At 43.8% G+C, this 25069-nt stretch overlaps 1 protein-coding gene across 4 annotated transcripts in view; it reads right to left on the reverse strand.

Moving 5' to 3' along the window:
- Window positions 1–25069, reverse strand: part of NAALADL2 (N-acetylated alpha-linked acidic dipeptidase like 2) — a 363340-nt gene that overhangs the window by 244146 nt on the left and 94125 nt on the right. Inside the window, exon 3 of one of the 4 annotated variants that reach the window (XM_085854415.1) lies at window positions 1619–1705. The exons of 2 other annotated variants lie outside the window; for them this stretch is intronic. In XM_085854415.1, coding sequence (XP_085710541.1) covers window positions 1619–1691 — 73 coding nt within the window. In that variant the 5' untranslated portion in view covers window positions 1692–1705. Of the gene's footprint in view, window positions 1–1618; window positions 1706–11276; window positions 11407–25069 lie in introns of those variants that run through there. One more of the 4 variants, XM_085854418.1, reaches the window with a different exon arrangement.

Here is a 25069-nt window from a genome sequence, read left to right on the forward strand (position 1 = left end):
AGAAGAGGAAGAAGTTGTTTTTTGGGTTTGTTGATCTGGAGAAAGCATTCGATAGGGTTCCACGTGAAGTTATGACATGGGCATTGAGGAAGTTAGGAGTGGAGGAATGGTTGATCAGAGTGGTGATGGCCATGTACGAGAGAGCACGCACAGCTGTAAGGACGAAGGATGGGAACAGTGGTGAGTTTGAGGTGAGGGTAGGAGTGCATCAGGGGTCGGTACTAAGTCCACTTCTATTTGTAGTTGTGATGGAGGTGCTGGCTCGGAGGGTAAAGGAGGGTTTACCGTGGGAGCTGCTGTATGCAGATGATCTGGTGTTGATTGCAGAGAGTATGGATGGACTGTAGGAGAAGATGAACAAGTGGAAGGAATGTATGGAGGCAAAAGGTTTGAAGGTGAATATTGGAAAGACGAAGGTGATGGCAAGTGGTAAAGCATGTGGTGAGGTGGAAAGGACTGGGAAGTGGCCGTGTGCTGTGTGCAGGAAGGGTGTCGGAGTGAACTCCATTCAGTGTACAATGTGTGCTGAATGGGTTCATCGAAAATGTAGTGGGGTGAGAGGGTCATTAACCAGTGTGGCAGCTACATTCAAGTGTAAGGTGTGCATCGAGGGAGCAGCAGATGAAGGAATTGTTGAGTTGGATCTTGGAGATGGTGTGAAGCTGGAAGAGGTGAAAACATTTTGCTATCTCGGAGACATGCTGAATGGAGAAGGTGGATCAGACTCTTCGACGGTTGCTAGAGTGAGATGTGCATGGAAGAAGTTTCGGGAACTGAGTGGCGTGCTGACAAAGAGGGGAGTGTCGTTGAAGCTGAAGGGAAAGGTGTATGCTTCATGTGTGAGGAGTATGATGATTTATGGGAGTGAGACATGGGTACTGAACATGGAGCAGCAACAAAGGCTGGAAAGGGTGGAAATGCGAATGGTTCGGTGGATGTGTGGAGTATCGTTGAGAGAGAGGAAGACAAATGATGACCTGCGGAAGATGATGGGAATGGAGTCTGTGAAGAGAAACAGGTTGAGATGGTTGGGTCATGTGTTGAGAAAGGATGAAAGTGACTGAGTGAGAGGAGTGTTGGAAATGAGTGTAGTCGGAAGTGGGGGACGGGGAAGACCGAGAAAAACTTGGCAGAAGGTGGTGGAAGAAGAAATGTGGGCAAGGGGATTAAGAAGGGGAGATGCAGAAAACAGGGTAAAGTGGAGAAGATTGTCATGGGGCCCGCAAGGCTAACCCCCGCTTTAGCGGGGAAAATGGCCTTTAAATGCTTGTGTGTGTGTGTGTGTGTGTGTGTGTGTGTGTGTGTGTGTGTGTGTGTGTGTGTGTGTGTGTGTGTGTGTGTGTGTGTGTGTGTGTGTGTGTGTGTGTGTGACAAACAAGCAGAACTACTGATGGAATCAACCCGATGTTGTTTGCGGTAGGCTAAGCACTGTGGGAAGTGAGAGGCTGATGTTTCGGGTGTTAATCCTTCATCTATTCTTTTGTGCTGACGAATGGGTAATGCCCGAAACGTCAGCTTCCCCTTGCTTTGCAATTAGGTTAGTGTACCCCAGTCAATGTCCCATTGATGTCATCCATCATCATAAAGAAAACTAAGCTCACTGGAGTTTCAGCCAAACCTGGTTGGTCCTGCACAAGTTGGATCAACCACCGAATGTGGAAGACGTGCGCCATTGCTCCTACGTTATCCATAATGTATGTCAAGCCTGACAAAAATGAAAACGGAAAAAATATCAACAAATTAACTCAATCAACAAGTACATGAGAAAACGCCACAAATACAAACCCGAATGAAACATTAATGAGTAATTAGATCAACAATTTTGAATTCCAAACATCAATTGAGGAATACATTTCCAACTAGAAAGCATCTGAAAATGAAAAGCCCATCTGTGGCCGCTTTGTATTCAGACTTATTTTTCTTGTGCATGTGAAACATGACGAAAATAGCTAAAAAAAAAAATAATAAAATAGGGGCAACACCCCTGGGCACTCACCTGGTAGAATAAGGATACTGAGGAGGAAGACAACGTGGGGCAGAATCAGCAAAATGTACTAATGAACCAATGTCATAGCAAATACCTATTTTGGCAAGAACCTCCCCCCTCCCACTACTCCCCCACCCCCCTCACCCTGGAAATCCCTTTCGACCTCAAATTCTTTAAATAGCATGAACAAACTTTGGTACCAACAGGGTGATGAAGGTTGTGGTCAAGTTTCAACGAAATTGCATGTGCAGTTTCTGAGAAGAAAGCAAATACCTATTCTGTGGGGCCAACCCCCGTAGACCCCCTCAGGGGGAAATTTTTTTCAATACCATGAACAAAATTTGGTACATACTGGGTCATGAATGTTGTGGTCAAACTTCATTGAAATCGTACGTGTAGTTTCAGAGAAGTTGCAAGTATTTGTGGATGGACGGACGACGTGCCATCCCATAAGCTCCCTGGAACTACGTTCCAGGTGAGTTAAAAAAAAAAACCCCGAAATAATTGATAATTTTCGGTGACCTTGACCTTTTGACCTCAAAAGCAATCGGCTTCAGTCACCCAATGTGCAAACCCTCTCAAATTTCAATGAAATCGGATGAAAATTGCCAATTTTATGCATCTTTACCTTTGACCTTTTGATTAAAAAAACAAAACAAAAAACAATCGGCTTCGAGCTTTTGCTTGGTGAACCAATTCAGTGACTCAATTTGCAATTGTTTTTATTTTATTTCAGGTCAGTTGGATGAAAATTGATGATTTGTGACATTGACCTTTTGACCAAATTATTAATTTGTCTTTTCCACATTCTCATAACAAAACTTAGTGAACTCAAGTTAAGGCCCGGACAAACAAACACACAGACACACAGACACACACACACAGACAGAGACAGAGACAGAGACAGAGACAGAGACAGAGACAGAGACAGAGACAGAGACAGAGACAGAGACAGAGACAGAGACAGAGACAGAGACAGAGACAGAGACAGAGACAGAGACAGAGACAGAGCCAGAGACAGAGACAGAGACAGAGAGAGAGAGAGAGAGAGAGAGAGAGAGAGAGAGAGAGAGAGAGAGAGAGAGAGAGAGAGAGAGAGAGAGAGAGAGAGAGAGAGAGAGAGAGAGAGAGGAGAGAGAGGAGAGAGAGGAGAGAGAGGAGAGAGAGGAGAGAGAGGAGAGAGAGGAGAGAGAGGAGAGAGAGGAGAGAGAGGAGAGAGAGGAGAGAGAGGGAGAGAGAGGAGAGAGAGGAGAGAGAGGAGAGAGAGGAGAGAGAGGAGAGAGAGGAGAGAGAGGAGAGAGAGGAGAGAGAGGAGAGAGAGGAGAGAGAGGAGAGAGAGGAGAGAGAGGAGAGAGAGGAGAGAGAGGAGAGAGAGGAGAGAGAGGAGAGAGAGGAGAGGGAGGAGAGAGAGGAGAGAGAGAGGAGAGAGAGGAGAGAGAGTGAGAGAGACAGAGAGACAGAGGAGAGAGAGGAGAGAGAGGAGAGAGAGGAGAGAGAGGAGAGAGAGGAGAGAGAGGAGAGAGAGGAGAGAGAGGAGAGAGAGGAGAGAGAGGAGAGAGAGGAGAGAGAGGAGAGAGAGGAGAGAGAGGAGAGAGAGGAGAGGAGAGAGAGGAGAGAGGAGAGAGGAGAGAGAGAGAGAGAGAGAGAGAGAGAGAGAGAGAGAGAGAGAGAGAGAGAGAGAGAGAGAGAGAGACAGAGAGAGAGAGAGAGAGAGAGAGAGAGAGAGAGAGAGAGAGAGAGAGAGGAGACACACACAAAAAAGTGATTTCAAAAGCCCATCCCTCGCTGCGTGGGGGACTTCGGTGGTGGAGGTTAAAAGATTTATTCATGTGTACACAAGAGCAACTCCCCTCCTCTCAGATGCCCCTTCACAACCCCACAACCACCACCTTGCATGTCGTAATGCTGATGCATAACCCCGTGTTTAGATGAACACAATCACTTTTTTCCAACATCTCATTTTCCTTGCATTTGATGCAATTGTCCATATAATGTGAAAATGTCTAAATACATATAATGTCTAAATTGAAAATTTCCATCTCTATTATGTGCAACAGTAGCATTAACCAAGTCGAGGACGTTCATGACCAGAATTTGGTTTCGTGCCAATAAGTTAACGGAATAATTTGCCAAAGTACGACCGTACTTTTCGCTAATGTAATACTCCTTCATTGTTTGAAGTTTTTAAACACAACGAGAGGTTAAAGCATTGTGATTTGATTCAAGAAATGCATTCTCATTACTTTGGGCAACCAAGTTGGGAGTGGATGGAATAAGGACAAGGCTCGTGCTGAAGATCAGGCCCTGCTGGATGTTCAGATATTATTCGGTCTTCAACGCTGTTTTGATGTGTGTGTGTGTGTGTGTGTGTGTGTGTGTGTGTGTGTGTGTGTGTGTGTGTGTGTGTGTGTGTGTGTGTGTGTGTGTGTGTGTGTACATGTGTGTACGTGTATGCATATATGTGTACAACTGTACATGTGAGCTGCAATGCCAACACAACGGTTCTGGAGCTTATGTCTCAATATCAATGGAAATTAGCGCCATCGAGTTCCCGTCTAGATATAAATTCATTTTGAAACATTCTTCAAATCGCAGCTGATACTGTGCAGTGGATAAGTGAGTGTTCATGCTATAACTGCTTGTGTGTGTGTGTGTGTGTGTGTGTGTGTGTGTGTGTGTGTGTGTGTGTGTGTGTGTGTGTGTGTGTGTGTGTGTGTGTGTGTGTGTCACATCAGCAGCCTAAGAAACACAATCGAGGGAAGAGCAAAAAAAATGCTTCGGATCGATTCAATGTGGAAGCCTGATCATTATGAAGATCGCTCCAAGGAGCAACCACCTGATGTTTGAAGGAAAATGTTACAAAAAACACCATTTCATACAATATATTGTTGCGGACTCGGGGTCGGGGGCGAGAAGACCACGAGGGGGGAAGCTACCTCAGGCTTCCACCAGACTCTCTGGAAACACAGGCCATCGCACACGAAGAACTTCGTGACGCGGCGGGTCGCAAATCGACCGTGAACGCCAATAACTCGACCACGTGACTTCGGGTCCTCCATCTAATAAATACCGGTTACCTAATGGTCACATGATCTAATTACTGGGGGACACGCCCTCAGTACACCCTGTTCAAACCGGATCACCTTATCAGATCAGATGCAGCCGAGCGTAACTGCCAAAGGACGTGGTGGCCAGAAAAACATATCATTGGGGGATAACATCCCAGCTACGAACCATGTTAGACCAATGAAGGAAAAGACAAAAACGAGCTGGGAACATTTCTACACAAGCATTCACTGACAATCAAGCGAGGAAAGGTATGTGGCGCAGTGAATGGGGTTTATTCATATGTACAGCAGGGAGAGTAAGGAATTTCTGGAGTGTAGCAAAAGGACAAGCAATTTACAAAAGCAGACACAGGGCAAACTTATCCCGTTATATCTTCTAGAATCTTAACTTATGCTATGACAGGTGCCATATCTCTATCTCTATCTCTATCTCTATCTCTATCTCTCACACACAAACACACACACACACACACACACACACACACACACACACACACACACACACACACACACACACACGGAAGATGAGATAGCCAGAAAGAAAGAGCAGATGAGGATAAACGGTCTCACAATACCTGGCACGGTCAGCCGACAAACGCAACCCAGTACACTTTGGGGGAAGTAGGAGGGAGAAATACTGGTGTCTGAGGTGTGGGAGTGGGAGGTGTGGTGTACTGTAATATTGGGGGCGGTGCGGTGTCGTGTCAGAGGAAATTTTCATTGCGAGTCAGTAATGGATGCTCTTTTGTGTGTTCAAAGGGGATGAGATAGAGGGGTGGAAAGAGAGAGAGGGTGGAGAGAAGATGCGTGAGGCAAAAGATCCCAAACCTAGTCGTGCATAGGTTTGCTAGAGTAGCGTGTACCTCCATGGGACGCTCCGCTTGAGCATTCCCACCTCGAGAGTTGGCGCGTTTTCTCTGGGACTCATGGCAACGTGCACTCCGCACTGGTCCTCTGGAATAAGCACGTCTCAGTCACACACCAACTGCGAATGAAGAGCCAGTGACAGGTAGAAGCAACGAAGAGCCAGTGATGAACAGAGGCAAGGAGAAGCAGTGAAGAAGAGGGCGAAGCAGAGAGGTGAAGAAGAGGGTGAGCAGCTCCATGATCCGCCTTATATAAGCCACGGGCGAAGGGTGGGTTGATGACCAGAAGCGACGTGCTGTGACCCGAATCCTGTTTCTCTATTGGGCCACAGCGGCTCTAATCATGCCCTGCCAGGCTCCTGGAGCCGGAAGCGGTCTTATTCGTACATCCAACGTGACACGGCCCGGGGCTCTGTACAAAACTCCCGGATCACTCTTCCCACGAGCCCTCCTCGCCACCCGTCCCACCGCGCCCTGGCGACTGGAACATTCTCGGCGAAATGCGGCCAGCGCCATTAACGTCCGTCGCTCATCCCCGCATCAAGCGGTCCGAGCACAGCCTGACTGTGCAGCATGCCTCCATTTAGTGGCGAACTGCATCGATACAGACGTATGAGGAGGTGCGGGAACATTTTTTCCCCTTTGCAGGAGGTATCGCCGGTCAAAGTGGTCAGTTTTTGGTGAGCGAGGGGTGAGCAAAGTGAGATGCCATTGGAAATTGCCACGCAGATTTGAATGAAATGGCATGCCATATAGTGTGTTTGTTCTTTTGTCGATTCTCCCACGGGAGGCTGCATGGTGTGTTTGCTTGCTTGCTCGACTTGTACCATGGCTAAAAGGAAAGGGTTGGAATAGAAATCAGAATAGAAGATCGAGATATAGTTAATAGACCTAGCTTTGAGACCCACGCAACGCACTTTGTCCCGTTAACCCACTAGACATGAGGGGAAGGTCTGATTGCATGAAGACATGAAATAACTGCCTGGGGATCACTGTGTGTTGGGTGCCATTGACTTAGAAGCATGCGGTTTTGCAGAACCGCAACAATATTATTATGGTCCTTTTGGATAATAATGTAGCAGATAGGTGAGCCAATCTTTCAAATGGTGATGCAAGCACCAAAATTGGCATGAATGCTCATCAGGGACCCCGTTTTTAAATAAATCTCGTTTGCCACCGGAAATTTCAAGATGGCTGTCGTTACTGACAAAAAAATATTATTTTCGCCATAAAATTTGACAGAATACTCCTATTTGAATGAACTATGTGTCAAATTACATGTTTTTGATGATGCAGAAGCTGAATTTATATTAAATCTTCCCAGATGCAGCTTTCTATCAATTCTCACAGAATTTATGAAAAAAAGGCCTGGGATGCAATTTGACATTACAAGATGAATGTCAATTTTAACACACATTTTATTGTCATTCATTAATTCCTACAAAAGGAATGTCTAACACACCTTTAGAATTCTAAATCAATTGTTTACCATGACTATGTTACTGTACTATCACAAAAACCAAATCGAGTTCAACACGATAATTGTCTCGCCATTTAATAGCTGTGAGTCACTCTGATCAGAATGGTCTCCACCTGTGTCTTCCACACTAGAAAGGATGCGGTTATTAGGAGATATGATAGAGATGTTTAAGATGATGAAGGGTATAGATAAAATAAGTGCAGATGAATTATTCAGCAAAGTAGACAGTGATCGGACCAGGGGCCTGAGAGTAAAGAAGACGAGGGTTAAGACAGTAGTAAGGCAGGGGACTTTTACTCAGAGAGGATTTAATGCCTGAAATGGCCTCCCTGGAAAGGCAGTGGCAGCAGAAAAACCTCACAACCTCACTGTCGACCTCACAGCTTAAGAGTGGGCATTCTAACCATTACACCACCAAGTCTGTTTAACTAGTCACAAGTAATTAATGGACAGGAGGAGTAGCAAAGTTGCTCATGCATCAAGTCAACCACTGGCATCACATTGACATTGTTTCGGATTGTTTACTAATCCACACAATATTGATATGCTGCTTCCTTCCATCTTCTATTGTTTGTTACTTTGCTCTTCATTGAGTCTCAACTTTGTGTATTGAATAAAAAAACAAACTTATTTTTCTTACAGAAATACTTCATGGTACACAACCACATCAATATGTCTGCAATGTATCGTTTACCAGTAAGGGAGAGCTCAGTTTTATTTTTCCCAATCCAAGACAATGGATGATTACAGGATAACATGATGATTCGGATAGCGAAGTGTAAAGCCATTATGAAAGCTTGGTGTTGGCTTCGCGATTAGGATGGCTGGCTTGGGATATGAGGATCCTGAGTTCAAGCCTCTGTCATCCGACGAATCAACACCAGGTGGGGTCGATTCAGTCTGTCATTCTTCTGAGTTTGGTGAAATGACTGCGAGTGTACTGGCAATAGGGGCACGGCATCAGCAACATACAGCTGCACCCTCATCCAATGATGCTCCCCACAGCCTTGTGCTGCATATGAAGGCGAAGGAAGCGTCATCATCAAATTATATTTACCGTGTGATTATAACAACGTGCTGAGTCAGAGCAAATAAATCTTCATCTTTGGGTTACCTAGCCGAACGGCTGAAAAACAAATCCTGCAGTACACAATAACACACGTCGTTGCGAAAAAGCACCTTGGCAGAAAACTGCCTCCTCGTACTTGCCAGTGTTCAAACAAAGAAACGCCGCACAACAGGAGCGAATGCACTACACGCATGTATACATCATAACCAGCTCCATCGGGAGGTTTCCATGTTGACGCTGTCCCCATGGAAACATGATCAATGCAAAAGGAAGCAAAACTTGCCTGGCTGCTGTAAACATCCAAAGACAGGCTTCATCTCACCCTTCCATCAGTGTCGCATTTTTTTTTTTACTCTCTGTCTGTCTGTCTGACAGTCAAACAAAATTGAAAATCATTCCAAACAGGAAACTTACTGTTTTTTGGGCCATCATAAAGGACACAAACATCAGACATGAGGAACTGAAGTAATGTGTTCAATAAGGTGATGTAAAAGATGGTGCACCAACGGCGGTAAACTTCCAAAAAAAGAAAAATTCCCGACGGCCTTTAAATCTTTCTTTATATTTCAATTGAATGATTATACTTGAACACTATAGAACACAAATCAGCTTGTTGGCACTTTCAAAAGCCTTCTGTTTAGCGGTACTTGGACAAAATATTACGGCATCTTACATCACCACAACCAATCAAATTCGCCGCTCACAGACCCCGCCCACGGCCTCATTCCTCAAGACAACATGGGGTAAGATATTTTATGAACATTTCTGCAGTTACAGAAACATTTTTTTTGAAGACTAATGTACACTAGTTTGGAAACCATCCTCAAGGGTTATAGAAAACTGCATGCATTGAGAATTTTAACAAAATAATGCATGCGAGATGTTCAGCATTCCCGGACTTGGAAATAATAATAATAATAATAATAATAATAATAATAATAATAATAATAATAATGGGGCTACTTACGCAATTGAAAACGAAACACTAATATGGTTAATAATGATTGCTAACCAGCAATGAAGAAGGCCCTCGGTTCAAATTCCAATTAACTGTTGGTTACCCGGTGATAGTTCAACTTGTGGAGTTAACCTCGCTGTATATCAATAGTGATAACAGAAAGTGAGACGTCGGCTTGGCGAGGGATGGATGTTCGATTGAAGGTGCGTTGCGGTTCAGTATGCTGTTTACAGCATATGATGAGTTACAATGAGATACGTGCGAGCGAGACCACGCTCTGGCCTGAATGCAAGCCATCGATTACCAGTGGGGAAAAAGAAAAAACACAAAACTGTGCAGGGTGCCAGAAGCATGAAGAAAGGGACATTTGTATGTCAGGAAGGCGAGCTATCCTCCATCGCTTGCAGACTATTGAAAGTCACAGTCACATGTGTAAATCTCAATGGATGGTGCTGTACGCGTGACAAGACTAGTATGCAATTTGTCAACTCACTCGCTTTTACTCATCTTTATCCCCTCAGCCTCACACTCCATGTTTCCTCCACCCCTCATCTCCCTCCTCATGATAGTCCTCTCCAACTCAATCACTTAAATGCTCATTATCCTACAACTCCTCACGCTCACGCTCAACAATGCCTTCAAATAGTCTTTCTCTTCATCCTCCCATTCTAGCACTGCGTTGAAGAACAAGCTGACCATCGAAGAGCGTGTACTGCACGACAAAACGGACAAGACCGTGCCAGAGAAAATAAATAAACGAGGAGCCTTGGAGCTTGGATCCACTTCAATCACCGCTGTGTCCAATGCAGAGCCACTTAATGAGGACTGCACACTGACAAAAGGCAACAAAGGATTTGGACATTTCACCGGATTTCACAAAACAGAATATTATAATGATCATTTCAGCAACAGTTTATGAGAAATTATTCTTATTATTATCATTCGAACATACTATACAGTTGTGAGATGGTAACGGCACATATTAGGAAGCACATCTGTAGCTTATAGAGCTCGTCATAGGGATGTAATGAACATGCAAGGAGCTTGCACTCTACTACTACTCCCTTGAGCACCCAACGCATCGACAAGGACACCATGGTGTGTTATTAGAGGGACGAGAAGCAAGGAGGAAGGACGATACAAAATCTTCACACAAATTAAAACAATTATTTCATGTATTCAATTTATTATCCCCTCCGCCAGCGGAGGTGGACGGAGGTTGTCTTTACCCCCGTCTGTTAGTCTCTCTGTGAGCAGAATATGTCAAAAACAAAAAAACACTTATTCTCTGTTTGTATGCAGCACAAGGCTGCAGGGTAGCATCATTGGCTGAGGGTGCGACTGTGCCACTGATGTAGTGCCCTCTTTGAGTTAGGGCAGAAACTTGTAATGTGATCATGGTGCCGGCGAATACTCGCCTACTCTTCACGAAGGACACCATGGGATCTTTAACGTCCACCAACGAATGCCGGAAGTTGGGACATCCGTTTAAAGTCCATCCGAGGGACGGGACACACATTGATGAATCATCCTGCATGTGAAACACCGGGACGACACTTTATAGCTCGGCCCGTGAAACACCTATAAGCCATCCTGCCAGCCCTACCAGTACATGACCAAGTCTAGTTTAAATACTGTTAAAATACGTTTCCTGCCAAATAAGCATTACACTTCACCCATAACAGGACAAGGGAAGCAAGTGAAACAACAAGCTCGTAGCAGTTGACTCGGAACGTAAAAATGTATAACAATCATGATTTCTTAAAAATCAAAGCGTGTGAAGGATGAATACGAAGAAAACAAAAATAATGAAGCTCGAAAAGGAAAGGAATATGTCTGATGACGCACCAAACCACGAAGCTCACCGCACCCACGCCTGGAGGTTAGAACTTGGCACATGAACCCAGAACGCGTGGAAGATCATCCGTGCTCTCGAAAGGAAACCTCTCCCCTCTTCGTCTTTCTCTCAAGAGATCAGGCATGTACACAGAGATACAGTGTACAGTGCTGGAGTAATTATAACGGAGTTTAATAACCTCCAAACAGGCCTACGAATTAGTGAAACCACAGGAACCGATAGTTTGTGATGCCCAAATTACACAAAACGACAACATCGAATTGAAAAAAATTTTTTGTAATTCATTCACTGACATCAGGGATGCATCTCATATTTGTGTGTTACCTAGAAATGTTAAAGAATAAATAAAAAAAATTAAGTGGTATTTGAATATCTGTAATTACGCCACAATCACAGCAGGTCCAAAGGAGGTGTCGCCAGCAATAAAACCGATAAGCTTGTGTTTCATTTTTCTTTCATTGGATGTGTAATTTGGACCTCACACTGGAGGACCATGTGGAAACTCAGACCGCATGGATAAAGTCTAGTAGATCTTCCTCCAAAGCCAGCATTGTAGCAAATATCAAAACATCCCGATGGGTTTACGCACCCTGGCCTGGAATCCATCCCGGGCTTCACCTTTACCATTCAACCAATAACTCGCATTTTCACTCAGGGATGGCTGTGCAGCGAATGGCGGGAGCTTCAGGCCAAACAACAGATGTCTCTGTCTCTCCTCCCATCTCATATTGATGGGTCTTGCTTTGTTTTCTTATTCATCTCCATCTGGACCCCCCAACCCCAACTCCTCAACCCTCTGCCACATTCACAATCTTTCCCTATCACCAGCAGCATGATAATGCAATTACCTACTGGTCTCTAAAGCAAAGAATGCAGTGAATGCTGGAATCACAACTGCAAGGATGATGTAAACATCTTTCTCAATGCCTTAAGGGATTGCTGACAAAAAAGGAACACGAACAGCAAAGGTGAGATGTACCTGCCAGATGCATGTTTGAAGGCCTGTGTGTGAATACCATATCCATTTACATCTTACCTCACACATACAATTTGGATTTAAGGGGTGTAGGCCCCCCAAAAAATAAATAAATAAAAACTCTGTGTTCATGAGATGAGGAAGAAGAAGTAAGTATCCTGCATGGATTTTCACATGAACAACGAGAAACCACACCATCCTTCGCATGTCCATTTTCTGCTTTTCCAACATCCTGATCACAGAACAGGAATTTGTCGTTTGACTGTCAAATAGGCTACAGATTGTAATTTCCATTTAGCTTATAAAGAATTGTGAAAGTCAACATCTCCCTGGATATTTTCAGAAGGCTGCTTTAATGCCGACAAGTCTGGCAGTTCACTCGGTAAGATTGGCAGTCGCAGTCTCAGTCTCAGTCATGCAAAGACTCTTCCCATCTCATCTTCAATTATCCGACCCTTCTTCCTGCCCATGGTACACTGAATCCTGTGGTGAGACAGTTACTCTGAAAAACTTGCCTTCTCTTCTTGGAAGGCAAATCTGACCGAAGGCAATCTCAGTGCATTTCAAAAAGGCCGCAACAAGTGTGTGTCCACCCTCAGGAGAGCAAGAAAACAACACTTGTCCATCCTTAAGAATGAACTTTCAAACTTGTCTTCCTCTCTAAAACCGGGTTACGTCTGACTCTGGTGTATTCTCCCCTTCCATCCATTCCATCTCTTCACATGATACCACAGCCGAATCCGCTGATGAGAAGGCCGAATGCTTCAAGTCAGTGTTTGGTTCCAAATATTGTGTCACCAACCACTCAATCTTGGTATTTTTTCCAACATTGTTGCAAACACTGTTGCACAGGCCAAGAAGCCTCATACAATTATTGAGCAACTTGTGTTCCGCTGTGCTAAAGAGATGGTGCGGCTTGTTCTTGGCGAGGAAGCACAAAGGAAGGTGAATGATATATCTACCTCGAATGACACAATATCGAGACGGATAAGTGAGATATCACAGAACATCAGTGAACAAGTTGTGGATGAAATAAAGAAGTCTCCATTGTTTGCCATACAATTGGATGAATCCACTGACGTTGTATTGTGCTCTCAACTATTGGTGTTCACACAATACATGGTTGAGGAGACTTCAAAGACGAGTTTCTTTTTGGTAAGACTCTTGATACCATTACTAAAGGCCCCGTCACACCTTGACGTTTTAGTCAGCGTATGCCGACGTATGAAAAATTTGGCGAATACGTTGGCACACGTCGAATACGTTATGGGTAAGTTTTGTATACGTTAAGAGCACGCTGAAGCACGCGGAAGCACGCTGGCATACATCGTAGTACGCCGAGCTCGTCGACAAATTTTAAGCATGCTCAAAATTTTCCGATGTGCTCGGCGTATGAATCACACGTTCCGCATACGCTGGCCATAAGTTGTAGGCACGTTATGCGATCGTTGACACACGTCGACACACATTACTTGTAAGTTACTCATAAGTCGAAATACGTCGAGGTAATGTCTAGCGTACCCGAAACTTATTTCTAACCTATGAGTAACGCGCTTTCAACCTATGTGTAACGTATCTCCAACGCATATTGACGTATTTGACATCTTCCGGACGACCACAGAACTTACTGAACGTGTTTATAACTTATAGCTACCGTATAATGGCGTATTGGCAGCGTTTAGGGGAATTGGTATATAAAAATGTGGTTCACACAGGAGGAACCCGTCAGTGTTCCAGACTCCATGTTTTTTTTTCTTGTTTTTTTTTTTCTTCGGCATGACGGTGATGTTGGCACTTCGATGTCCAGTGCGGTTATGATTTGAATCGTCGAGCGGCAGCCTATTAATAGGCTACGCCACGTGATCGTCGGCGATACGCTGCCGCACGCCATGCATAAGTTAGACTATCGTTGGGCATAAGTTGTGAACGCCGACAACACGCTAAGCATTCGTTGGTATAATTTACCTATAAGTTATCGAAACGTTCTGTGTACGTTACTAATACGTCATGCATACGTCCAACACGTTATTATACGCCCAAAACTGAAAAAAAATAAGTTCAGCGTACGCCAGCGTTTTAGATCAATTTTGATACGTTGCCATATGCTGGCTAAAACGTCAAGGTGTGACAGGGCCTTAAGGCTCAGGATGTGATTGAAATTGTTGACAATTTATTTGAGGTACATGGTGTGGATTAGGTAAATCTTGTGGGTGGAACCACTGATGGTGCACCTGCCATGCTGGGCTCAATATCGGGTTTCCAAACGTTGGTGAACCAGCGTGCTCCAATGGTAACCGGAGTTCATTGCTTCATTCATAGGGAAGTTTTGGAATCAAAAACATTGCCTGATCTACTGACCACCGTTTTCAAAGATATGGTGAAGGAAGTGAATTACATCAAATCGGCTCTGACCTGGTGTTCAGAGGTGTTCAAATCGGCTCTGAACTGCTGAAGATTTTGCCGAGACATGGGTTCCGACTTTGATGTGTTGCTGTTCTACTCTTCTGTGCGGTGATTGTCAGCAGGGAATGTACTCAACACAGTTTGTCAATTAAGAGAAGAGTTGGATTTATTTCTCCAGGCTCAAGGGAAAGAGGAATTCCGAAATGTGCTGAGGCAGTCAAATTTATAACTTGCGTATCTTGTCGATATTTTTGGAATTTGAACAAACTGAATCTTCAGCTGCAAGGGAAAGGTGCAAATCTGTTCTCTCACCAAAGCATCATCAAGGCTTTTCTTGAGAAATTGGAACTCTGAATTGTAAGAGTTGAAAGCAATAATTTGGTTTAATTCCCATATGTGGATGCCATGCTCGAGGAAAAGGAAGCCATTCGGACGCAAATTCTCCATCATTTACAGAGGTTACGGGATGAATTCCAATGATACTTTCCAGAGGTGGACAGCACAAGGGATGGGTTATCTTTCATCAGGAATCCATTCACAACAGATGTCAATAGTGCTCCAGAGGATCTGCAGGAGGAATTCTCGTATCTGAAAATTAATTTTGTGGCTCAAGAAGTGTACCAGCAGTCGGCCATGGAGAAATTTTGGGTCGGGATGACCAGGAGGTCCCCAAATCTGTCAGCACACACAGTCAGATTTCCTTTGCCATTTGCATCAACTTATATGTGTGAGACTGGATTTTTGCTTTGTTGCACATTAAGTCCAAACAGAAGAATCGGTTTGCAGTGGAAAGCGATATTCGTTCGCAATATCAAGTACCACCCCAAACATTGAAAAGCTTTTCAATGAGAAGAGAATCCAAAAATCTGTCAGTAAGAAATAAGTTTCAGCCCAAAATGTTTGTTGTCTACTCTTTTCCATCATGTCTGAAAAAGGTGGTCCACAAAAAAAAAAAATTGATTGACTTGGTGGTCCATAGACTGAAATGAGTTGAGAACCAATGGTCTCTGGCATCCAAGGTCAACTCCACAAATAGCTTACCGATTCCTCTACTCTCTTAGCCAACGTGTGGCCCTCAAAGGAATCCTTTCTTCTCCTTTCCCCGTCAAGGCTGGATGGCTCCAAGGCAGTGTTCTGGGCCCGGCCCTATCCCTGATCTTCATAAATGATCTCTCTGAATCTCTGGAAAAACCTCTTTATCCATATGCTGATGACTCCACCTTCTGTTGCGACATCCCTCATCCTTCAGGCAGGATGGATGTAGCTTCTTCCCTCTCTTCAGACCTTGATAAAATCACAAGATGGTCAAACACTTAGAATATGTCTTTCAAGTCTAACAAATCTCACACTCTCACTATCTCTCTCTGAAAGAACTGTCTGGCAACCCTACCCGCACCCCCCAAATCTACTTTCTTAACAACCCCCTTGAGGAAGTTCAGTCATGGTCTCATTATCAGCCATTATCTTTCTTGGGCAAACCACATTGCAAAGTTGCCCTCCAAAAGTATCCGCTGACTGGGCATCCTCTTTCGTACAAAATACTTCCTTGGCATACCTGAACTCCTATCGACTACAAGGTCTTCATCTGCACCTTGAACTGCTCTCCCCTCTGGGCTTATGCCCCTAACCCCACAACTTGCTCACCTTGACGCCATGGAAACTAAGGCCTTCAAGAATATTGGAATCCCCCTCGTTGAAGCTGAATCTATGGTTCTATCACTATGCCATCACAGACGGGTCGGTGGTCTCTCCGTCTTCTACTGCCTCCTTTCTGGTCTTGAATTCTTTGCTATTTCTGTGATTTGTCCCCCCCCCCACTCCCCACCTACCAGGTTTCTGCAAATCACACACGGTCCACTATCAACCCCCTTCTTGTAAAACGACCTAAATCCAGAATCACTGCTCACCTCCCCTCTTTTGTTCCTCTTTTTTCCTGCCTGTGGGACCAAATTCCACAACTTCTTCAAACTCATTATTCCCTCCAAGTCTTCAAGACAGCTGTTTAGCACCATATCAGATCATCTCTAATCTAAAACCTTGATCATATCTACCCTCATTAACCCCCCCCCCACCACGCCACTCCAACCCAATCCCTCCCTCCAAATTTTCAGTTTTCACTCCCGAGAGTGTTGTCCTTCTATTTCCACCTTCTCCAACCCCATACGTTCTCTCTTGCTCCTCATTCTACCCCACACCCATTGTTTGTCCAAGTCTGCCTCTATGTTAACCTTCAACTCTGCTGTTGGTGTTTCTCCCCTTTCTCAACTGTTATTTTCGTCCTGTTGTGTCCTGATCTGTTCAGTGTACTAATTCTAGCTCTTCCACAAGCCTCATCTACGTATACAAAAAAAACCCCCCAAAAAAACACATTTTTGTCGGATTGAACAACGAGACAGCAGTTGAAGCCACTTCATATTGGGAATGTTAGTTTAATCACGTGCGTGGATAGGAATAAGTATACATCACAATTGTGTATATGGACAACACAAATCCAGCATGCGACAAGTCATCTCATCACTTCTAGATTCCTTTACGAGAACCCAAATTTCAACAAGCTGCAAGGAATTTGGAAGAGTGAGGGTGGGGGATGAGTAGTGGTGGGGGTCTTAGAAGAAAAGTAGGCCATATAAGGAAAAATTTTGTATGTATTTGTTTCAATAATCACTTGAGTTCATAAGCCCTGTAAAATACAATTAACTGAGCAGATTTATTCAGGATATAAAATAGAATTCCTGTTAAAAATGAAACATTTTCCTTGAAACACAACTTGGACTCGTGGCTCGTGGGAGGACACTCCAAAATCAATTCTATTGAAGGTCATACTTGTTTGAAACTAAGCAATTTGGATATAATCATGCATCACACATCTCATTCCTTTCACATGACTCAGTTGTAATTTCATGTGTTGGACAATCACTCTCACAATATTGCTGCCTTTGTGATGATTCCCCCATATTCAGTCATGCATCAATAGGAACTATTCAGGGGATTTCAAGTGAATGCGACGTCAATATTCAGAACTTTTGAATTTCATATCACATTGTCAACGAACCGTCCCTCTGAGGTTGTTTGCATCCTGTAAATTTTTTTTTTTTTTTGATATTCCAAGTTATGGATTATTCTGAGATTGTTCAGATGAGAACAAATACAATAGTGCCAAATATATCACGACCTGGTTATTATGAATATATCACTACTTTTACTGCAGCAGTTCATATCACTACCTGGTTATTATGAATATATCACTACTTTTACTGCAGCAGTTAATATCACTACCTGGTTATTATGAATATATCATGACCTGGTTATTATGAATATATCACTACTTTTACTGCAGCAGTTAATATCACTACCTGGTTATTATGAATACATCATGACCTGGTTATTATGAATATATCACGACCTGGTTATTATTAATATATCACAACCTGGTTATTAAGAATATATCACTACTTTTACTGCAGCAGTTAATACCACGACCTGGTTATTAATAATATATCACTACCTGGTTATTATTAATATATCACAACCTGGTTATTAAGAATATATCACTACTTTTACTGCAGCAGTTAATACCACAACCTGGTTATTACCTTCGCAAACTTTGTTGCGAAGGTTATGTTTTGATCGCTGTGTATTTATTTATTTATTTGTGAATATGTGTGTTTGTTTGTTTGTTATTCGCATAACTCCAAAAATATTGAACTGAATCGCAGCAAATTTGGTGGGATGATTGGTTATTATCCGAGGACCATTTGATTCGATTTTGGGAGCGATCGGGTCAAAGGTCAAGGTCAAGGTCATGAAAAGGTCAAAATCGTCTTTTTACCATAGCACGGTCAATTTGTATCCAATTTGCATGCAACTAATGCCAAAATGTTCAGAATTCAATGCCCCATCTTGTGATCTGTGACATGACACAATGACGTGATAACCCTTATTAGCGGTTGGGAGTCAAAGGTCAGGGGGGGTCACGACATTACAAAATGTGAGGTTTTAGTCATAACACGGTCAATTCTTATCCAATTTGCATGAAACCAACACCAAAATGTTGACTGTTCTGTTCCCCACACTCTAATACCAATTACAAAATTAAGAGTACAAAGGTCAAGGTCGAGGTCATGAAAAGGTCAAAATCGTCATTTTGCCATAGTGCAGTCGATTTTTATCCAATTAGCATGCAACCAATGCCAAAATGTTGTGAATTCAATGCCCAATCTTGTGATATACAATATAACCTTTGTTATATTGTTCATTACCTTTGTTCGCGGTTTCGGTCAAAGGTCAGGGGGGTCAACGACCTTTATTATCATAACGCGGTCAATTCTTATACAATTTGCATGTAAGTAGATTCAAAATGTTTAGAATTCAATTCCCTATCCTGTGATGTGTAATATTTGACAGTGACTTTATTGGTGAGTTTAAAGCATTGGGGGGGGGGGGTGTCACTGAACTTATTTCTTATGTGACCAGTTGTCATGAGATTGACTTGACACCGACACCCAAAAAGGTCAGGGAGTTCATACAGAAATTGTACAATGTAAGCGAATCAGTGTCAAACAGCAGGAAATTTAATGTTTTTAAGCCATCATAACACATATGAGATGGAAGATGTGGTATGGGATTAAATACACTCACAATCAACGGTTTCTGGGGGGAGGGGGCAAAATGTAGCATTGGCGAAGGTATGCGCTCTACTGAGTGCCCGTTCTAGTTAATAATATATCACTACCTGATTATTATTAATATATCACGACCTGGTTATTATTAATTTATCACTACCTGGTTATTAGCCCCATGCATTTTGAAAATAAATGGGGGGATATTGTAATTGTCTGCCTGTCTGTCTGTCCGTCCATCACGCTATCTCCACCTAAATGGTTGTGCATAAATTTACCAAACTGGTAGTTATGATCACCATATGGCAAGAATGTGCGAGAGCAGTATCAATTTTGGCCCCACACCCTGGGGGCAGGGTCAAAAGGTCAAATACCAAAAAAAAATGCAATAACGGGCACATTATAAAACATTTTAAAACTACAGGGGGAGCACTCGGGAGAGTGCAAAACCTACGCCGCCAATACTGCTGGGTCACTCAAGTGAACCTTATATCTTATTCATTAAATATGATGTCAACAGTGCTGACAGAGTTATAGTTCTTTTCTCCAACATTTTTTTTGCGGGGGGGGGGGGGGGGTGGAAATCACTTAAAACTTGTAGAAATGCAAAAAAAGAAATCTAAATTTGGTTGAAAAAAAAGTTGCAAAAATTTTTCTTCTCTATCAATTTTTTTTGGGGGGGTGGGGGGGGTTTGAAATCACTTAAAATGCAGAAATGCATGTAGAAATGCAAAAAAAAAAATTTTTTCTGCAACAATTTTTTGGGGGGGACCAAGTCCAAAATCTAATGGCATGATCCTTGGACCATACCTAACCCCCCCACCAAGTTTCGTCGAAATCCGTCGAGGAGTTTTTCTGTAATACTGTTCACAAACAAACAAACAAACAAACAGAAAGGGGTGAAAACAGTCACCTCCGATCTTCGATGGCGGAGGTTAATAAAACATTGTGTACACAATCAACATTGGGGGCACATTATATTTTTTTTGATTTGACTTTTTAAAATGTGATAAGATTTTTTTTAATTTGACCTCCAGTTCATACCACAGCGGGTATGAACTGAGTGACATGGGTGAAAATATGGAAAAAATGTTGTAACTCAAAATTTTGTGTTGGGTCATTCCTGATGGAACTTTCTCATCTTTCAACTTCGCTTAAGGTGGGGAGCGTGGAGATTTGAGTTTGATGTTCCATTGACTTTGCTCCAGTTAAATCCTTATGACCGTTTTATGAATGAAGGACGGTAATGATTTTGTCCTCCAAAACAAAATGCCAGGAAAAAAAAAAAACATTTCATGATATAACACACACTCATTCTCTCACCCTGTCGCCCCATTTCAATACTGACTGGATCATAGATGATCATCAAAAACATTTTTTGACCCATCAAGTTCAGTACTTCAAAGAAAATTTTGGGACATCCACAACAGTCAGCCATTGAGCGAGTAGCGGTGAACAAAATTTCAAAAATTGGCAATTTGAGTGACCGTTGGAAGTACCGCGAGACCAGAAAATATATTGTTATGCGGATTATACCCGGCCGGCATCCACGCAGCCGTCAATGGCGCGTGGCAGCAAAACGCACATACCGAGATCTCACTTCAAGACATGATCGAGCACGAAGCTTAATTTGGTCCGTCGCTTGTCGGAGGGGTATAGCGAGCGATCTTATTCCGAGTGTGGGCTAATACCGTGCCCGTTCTCAAGCCAAAGATTTTAAACTAATTTAGCTCCCAAGGGAAAAGCCAATGTTGTCGTAACGAGTGACACACGAGAGGCGGATTGCAGAGTAGGGACAGAAATCTTATGAAATAAGGATATATTTAACACAAGACTCAGGCATGAGACACGTATGGATGGATCCAGTGGGATGAGAGACGGATGATCAAGGACGATCTTTATGTTGCAAGAAAGTAAAACCCTTATATGAACCCAGTCTTACAATCACACATGCAGTCACAGAGACCAGGCAAGGGTTTGTAAAAGACTCAATGTCTCTAAGGGAAGACTAGCATGGGGAGCAGAGCAGCACAACATCGAGCAGATATCGCAGCACAAAAAAAACAGCATCCCCGACGGAAGAGCAGAGCTCTGACACCACAGAGTCAGACACCTAGCATAAAGAGAGCATCCAGCTCCGAGGCATGCCCAAGGAAAAAAGAGAAACAATGCCCCTCCTCCATTACTCAAATGCTCCTCCCCTTCACAACTTCTGTTGCTCTTCACATGATGTGACATGGCCACTTGGATGGCCTCTTCCCACCAATGGCTCAATTACGGGCCCGTGACTCTGGCAAATAGCAACACTTCTCCTTGTCAGCAGATCCGGCCAACACCGAGCCACGTTGTTGCTGTAGTGAGAGGGTACTCCAGAGCCTCCACCACAGGTGATATTAACGGCACTAATCCTCGGGACGGTGCAGATGTTGAAAGGAGGGAACGAGGGGAGATCAGTGTTTTCCCACTTCAGAAGATGTAGAGGTTTCTGGCAAAACTCGACTCCGATTCTGCAACAGGCCAAGGGGGCATCAGCCCTCGTGTCCCAAAAACCTGCTCTGCTGGTCTTGCTCACCCTCTCTCTGTTCTATTCACCCTCTCATTTGCTCAAGGTTATCAACCATCTGCTTGGAAATCAGCAAACATTACCGCTCTGCATGAAAACAAGGTGCAAAAACATATCCCTGCAACTACAAACTAATCAGCCTGCTCCCAATCATCAGCAAGGTTATGGAATCCATCATCACTTCTGACATCAAATCCTTCTTCTTCTGCAATGGCTTGATTTCCGATCATCAATTTTGATTTCGATCAGGTCACTTTTCCCTGGACATGATGCTTCTGCTTTCCCAAAAATGGATGGAGAGCCGAAATGCCAGACGTGAGATCAGAGCCATCTCCCTAGACATATTGTGTGCTTTTGATACAGTCTTGCACTCCACACTACTCATTAAACTCTCTTCCTATGGTATCCAACGCAATCTCCACTCATGGCTCGCAGATTTCCTCTCCCGTCGCAGCCAACACATGGCCCTTAGTGGCTCTCTCTCTCTCATCCCCTCTTCCTGTCCAGGCTGGAGTTCCTCAATGCAGTATTCTGGGCCGTGTGCTTTTTCTGGTTTTCATTAATGAGCTCTCTGACTCTCTGGGAAATCCTCTTTATTTCTTTGCTGGTGACTTGACTCTCTGCCGTACCATCTGTCATCCCACTGATCAGCAGGCAGCAGCTTCTTCGCTCTCTGTAGATCTGAATAAAATCACAAGCTGGTCCAATACTTGGAACATGTCTTTCAATTCTGACAAATGTCACACTCTCACTTTGTCTCTCTGAAAACATTGTGTGGAATGTGCCCCCCCCCCATGACCTGCCCCCCATCTACTTTTTCAACAATCCCCTTGAAGAAGTCGTTTTATTCAAGCTTCTGGGTCTCACGATCTGCCATGATCTTTCCTGGAAAAGTCACATCTCCAAGCTGGCCTCCAAAGCCATTTGCTGACTGGGTACCTTACGTCATGCAAAGTCCTTCCTTGGCACATCGAAGCTTCTAACCACTTACAAAGCTTTCATCCGGAGCCTGATGGAGTGCTGTTCTCCTCTCTGGGATGGTGCCCCTGTCTCACACCGAGCTCGGCTTCACGCCATGGAAAGCAAGGCATGTAGGATCATTGGTAATCTCCCGCGATGAAGTTGAGTCTTTGGGTCTCTCACCCTCTCACCACAGGCAGGTCGGTGGTCTTTCTGTCTTCTACAATCTCCTCTCTGCCCACCCCCCCTGCTCTGTCTGTGATCTGTCCCCCCTATATTTCCACATGGCACTCAAAGTCCGCCAAAAAACCCCTCCTGGTGAAACTCTCAAAATCTAGAATCACTGCTCACCTTCACTCATTAATTTCTCTTTTTTCCTCACATGTGGAATCAACTTACACATTCTCTTCTATCTCATTCTTCCTTCCAAGTCTTCAACACAGCTGTTCACCACATACCTGAAGTCATCCCTGATCCATACTCATGATCTCTTCTACCCAAAATTACCACATTCCCAAGCAGTACCTTTTCCAGGTTATTTTGATTTTTTTTTCATCACCCCCCTCTCTCCCTCACCCCTTTTCATTTCATCGCCACCTTCCCCTTCCTCTTCTTGCTGTGTTTCATTCAGCTAGTGCGTAGCTTTTTCACCCCCCATGTGTCCGTCACTCCCTCCCCTTCTACTCAGCCGTTGGTCTTTCACCCTTTCCATTCTACTCTAGCTTTGCCACAAACACGAACCTCGATAATGTATACAAAGCACCACCAACGAGAACAATTGCACCGGGTAAGGCTGCTTGGACCTGAGCATTGCCATTGCATCGCATAGTGAATCCACTGACTTGAACAATTGCTAATTGTTCAAGTGTGAAAGTTTGAAATGTGATTTTTGAGAACCGTCCCGCTTGCACCATCATTTGCTTTCAAATAAGTGTACTCCCACTGAACTAATTTTTAATCCTATCCTAGCAACTGCCTACTTTTTCACAAAAAATATCTTTTTCCGGCTCATCTGAAATGTAAAGCACATTTTCTCATTATACTCAGCTTGCATACCCTCATTGTCGCAAATTGCAAACACTGACTTCTCGTCATCTTGCAAGACTGATACTCTAGACACGTACACCATTTTTCACTCTTGGCAAAGCATTGCAGGTACCAAACAAATGATGACACGACAGGAATACCCTGAAATGTCCATCCAGCTCAGTATCCATAGCACATATTCGGTGGGGCCAGGATTAACGTGGCATTGGCTCCATCAAAGTAAGTTTTAAGGTTGCCAAGAACAAGGAAAGAAATCCATAATTTGGTGCAGCACAGCTTATTTACAAGAGGGAAGGGGTACCAGGTAATATGATGTAATAGCAGTTGTTGCAGACATTTCATTGCAGAGTAACAGATGCAATGTGTACTCAGAATGACAAGTGCCTTGAATTCATGCCGAGTGTTTAACAGTGCAGCACTGCTGTGTTATTGGTCGTAAGAATGGTAGCTTGAGGGACATTGTCACAGACTGGAGTTGTGTTGTGTTCCTAACGATGGTCTCGCTACGATCCAATCACAACAACTGCAGAGTGGCTTGACGTCTTGCAATTAAGATTGTTAACCTCGACTCCCATCCCCCCCCCTAACATGGTAATCAGCCTTTATCTATGTGGACAAGTACATATCAAACAGTATGAGCCAGGACAGGGTACAGAAAAATAGACAAAATACTCCACCTTAGGGAACCACACACAAGCCACAGGACCAGTGATAAATGGCTCACACTGGAATTGTCAGATCAGCTGATGAAGAACCAATTACCTATCAATGACCAAAATTTGGATGTCAGATCGCCTGAGGTTAACATTGGTGATGCTTTAACTCAGTGATGCACAGTTTGTAACCATTAATTTCAGAGAACAGACTACAAAACAGAATCGAACACGAACGAATCGCTCGCTATCCCTCTGCCCACGTTAGGTGTCAACCCATTATTACGTTTGATCTCAATTATAGGTCACGAGAGAGAGAGAGAGAGAGAGAGAGAGAGAGAGAGAGAGAGAGAGAGAGAGAGAGAGAGGGAGAGAGAGAGAGAGAGAGGGAGAGAGAGAGAGAGAGAGAGAGAGAGAGAGAGAGAGAGAGAGGGAGAGAGAGAGAGAGCGAGAGGGAGAGCGAGAGCGAGAGCGAGAGCGAGAGCGAGAGCGAGAGCGAGAGCGAGAGCGAGAGCGAGAGCGAGAGCGAGAGCGAGAGCGAGAGAGAGAGAGAGAGAGAGAG

The sequence above is a fragment of the Eptatretus burgeri genome, chromosome 14 (genome assembly GCF_056783735.1).
Source record: "Eptatretus burgeri isolate ZD-2024b chromosome 14, Ebu_testis_v1, whole genome shotgun sequence".
Lineage (NCBI taxonomy): Eukaryota > Metazoa > Chordata > Myxini > Myxiniformes > Myxinidae > Eptatretus > Eptatretus burgeri.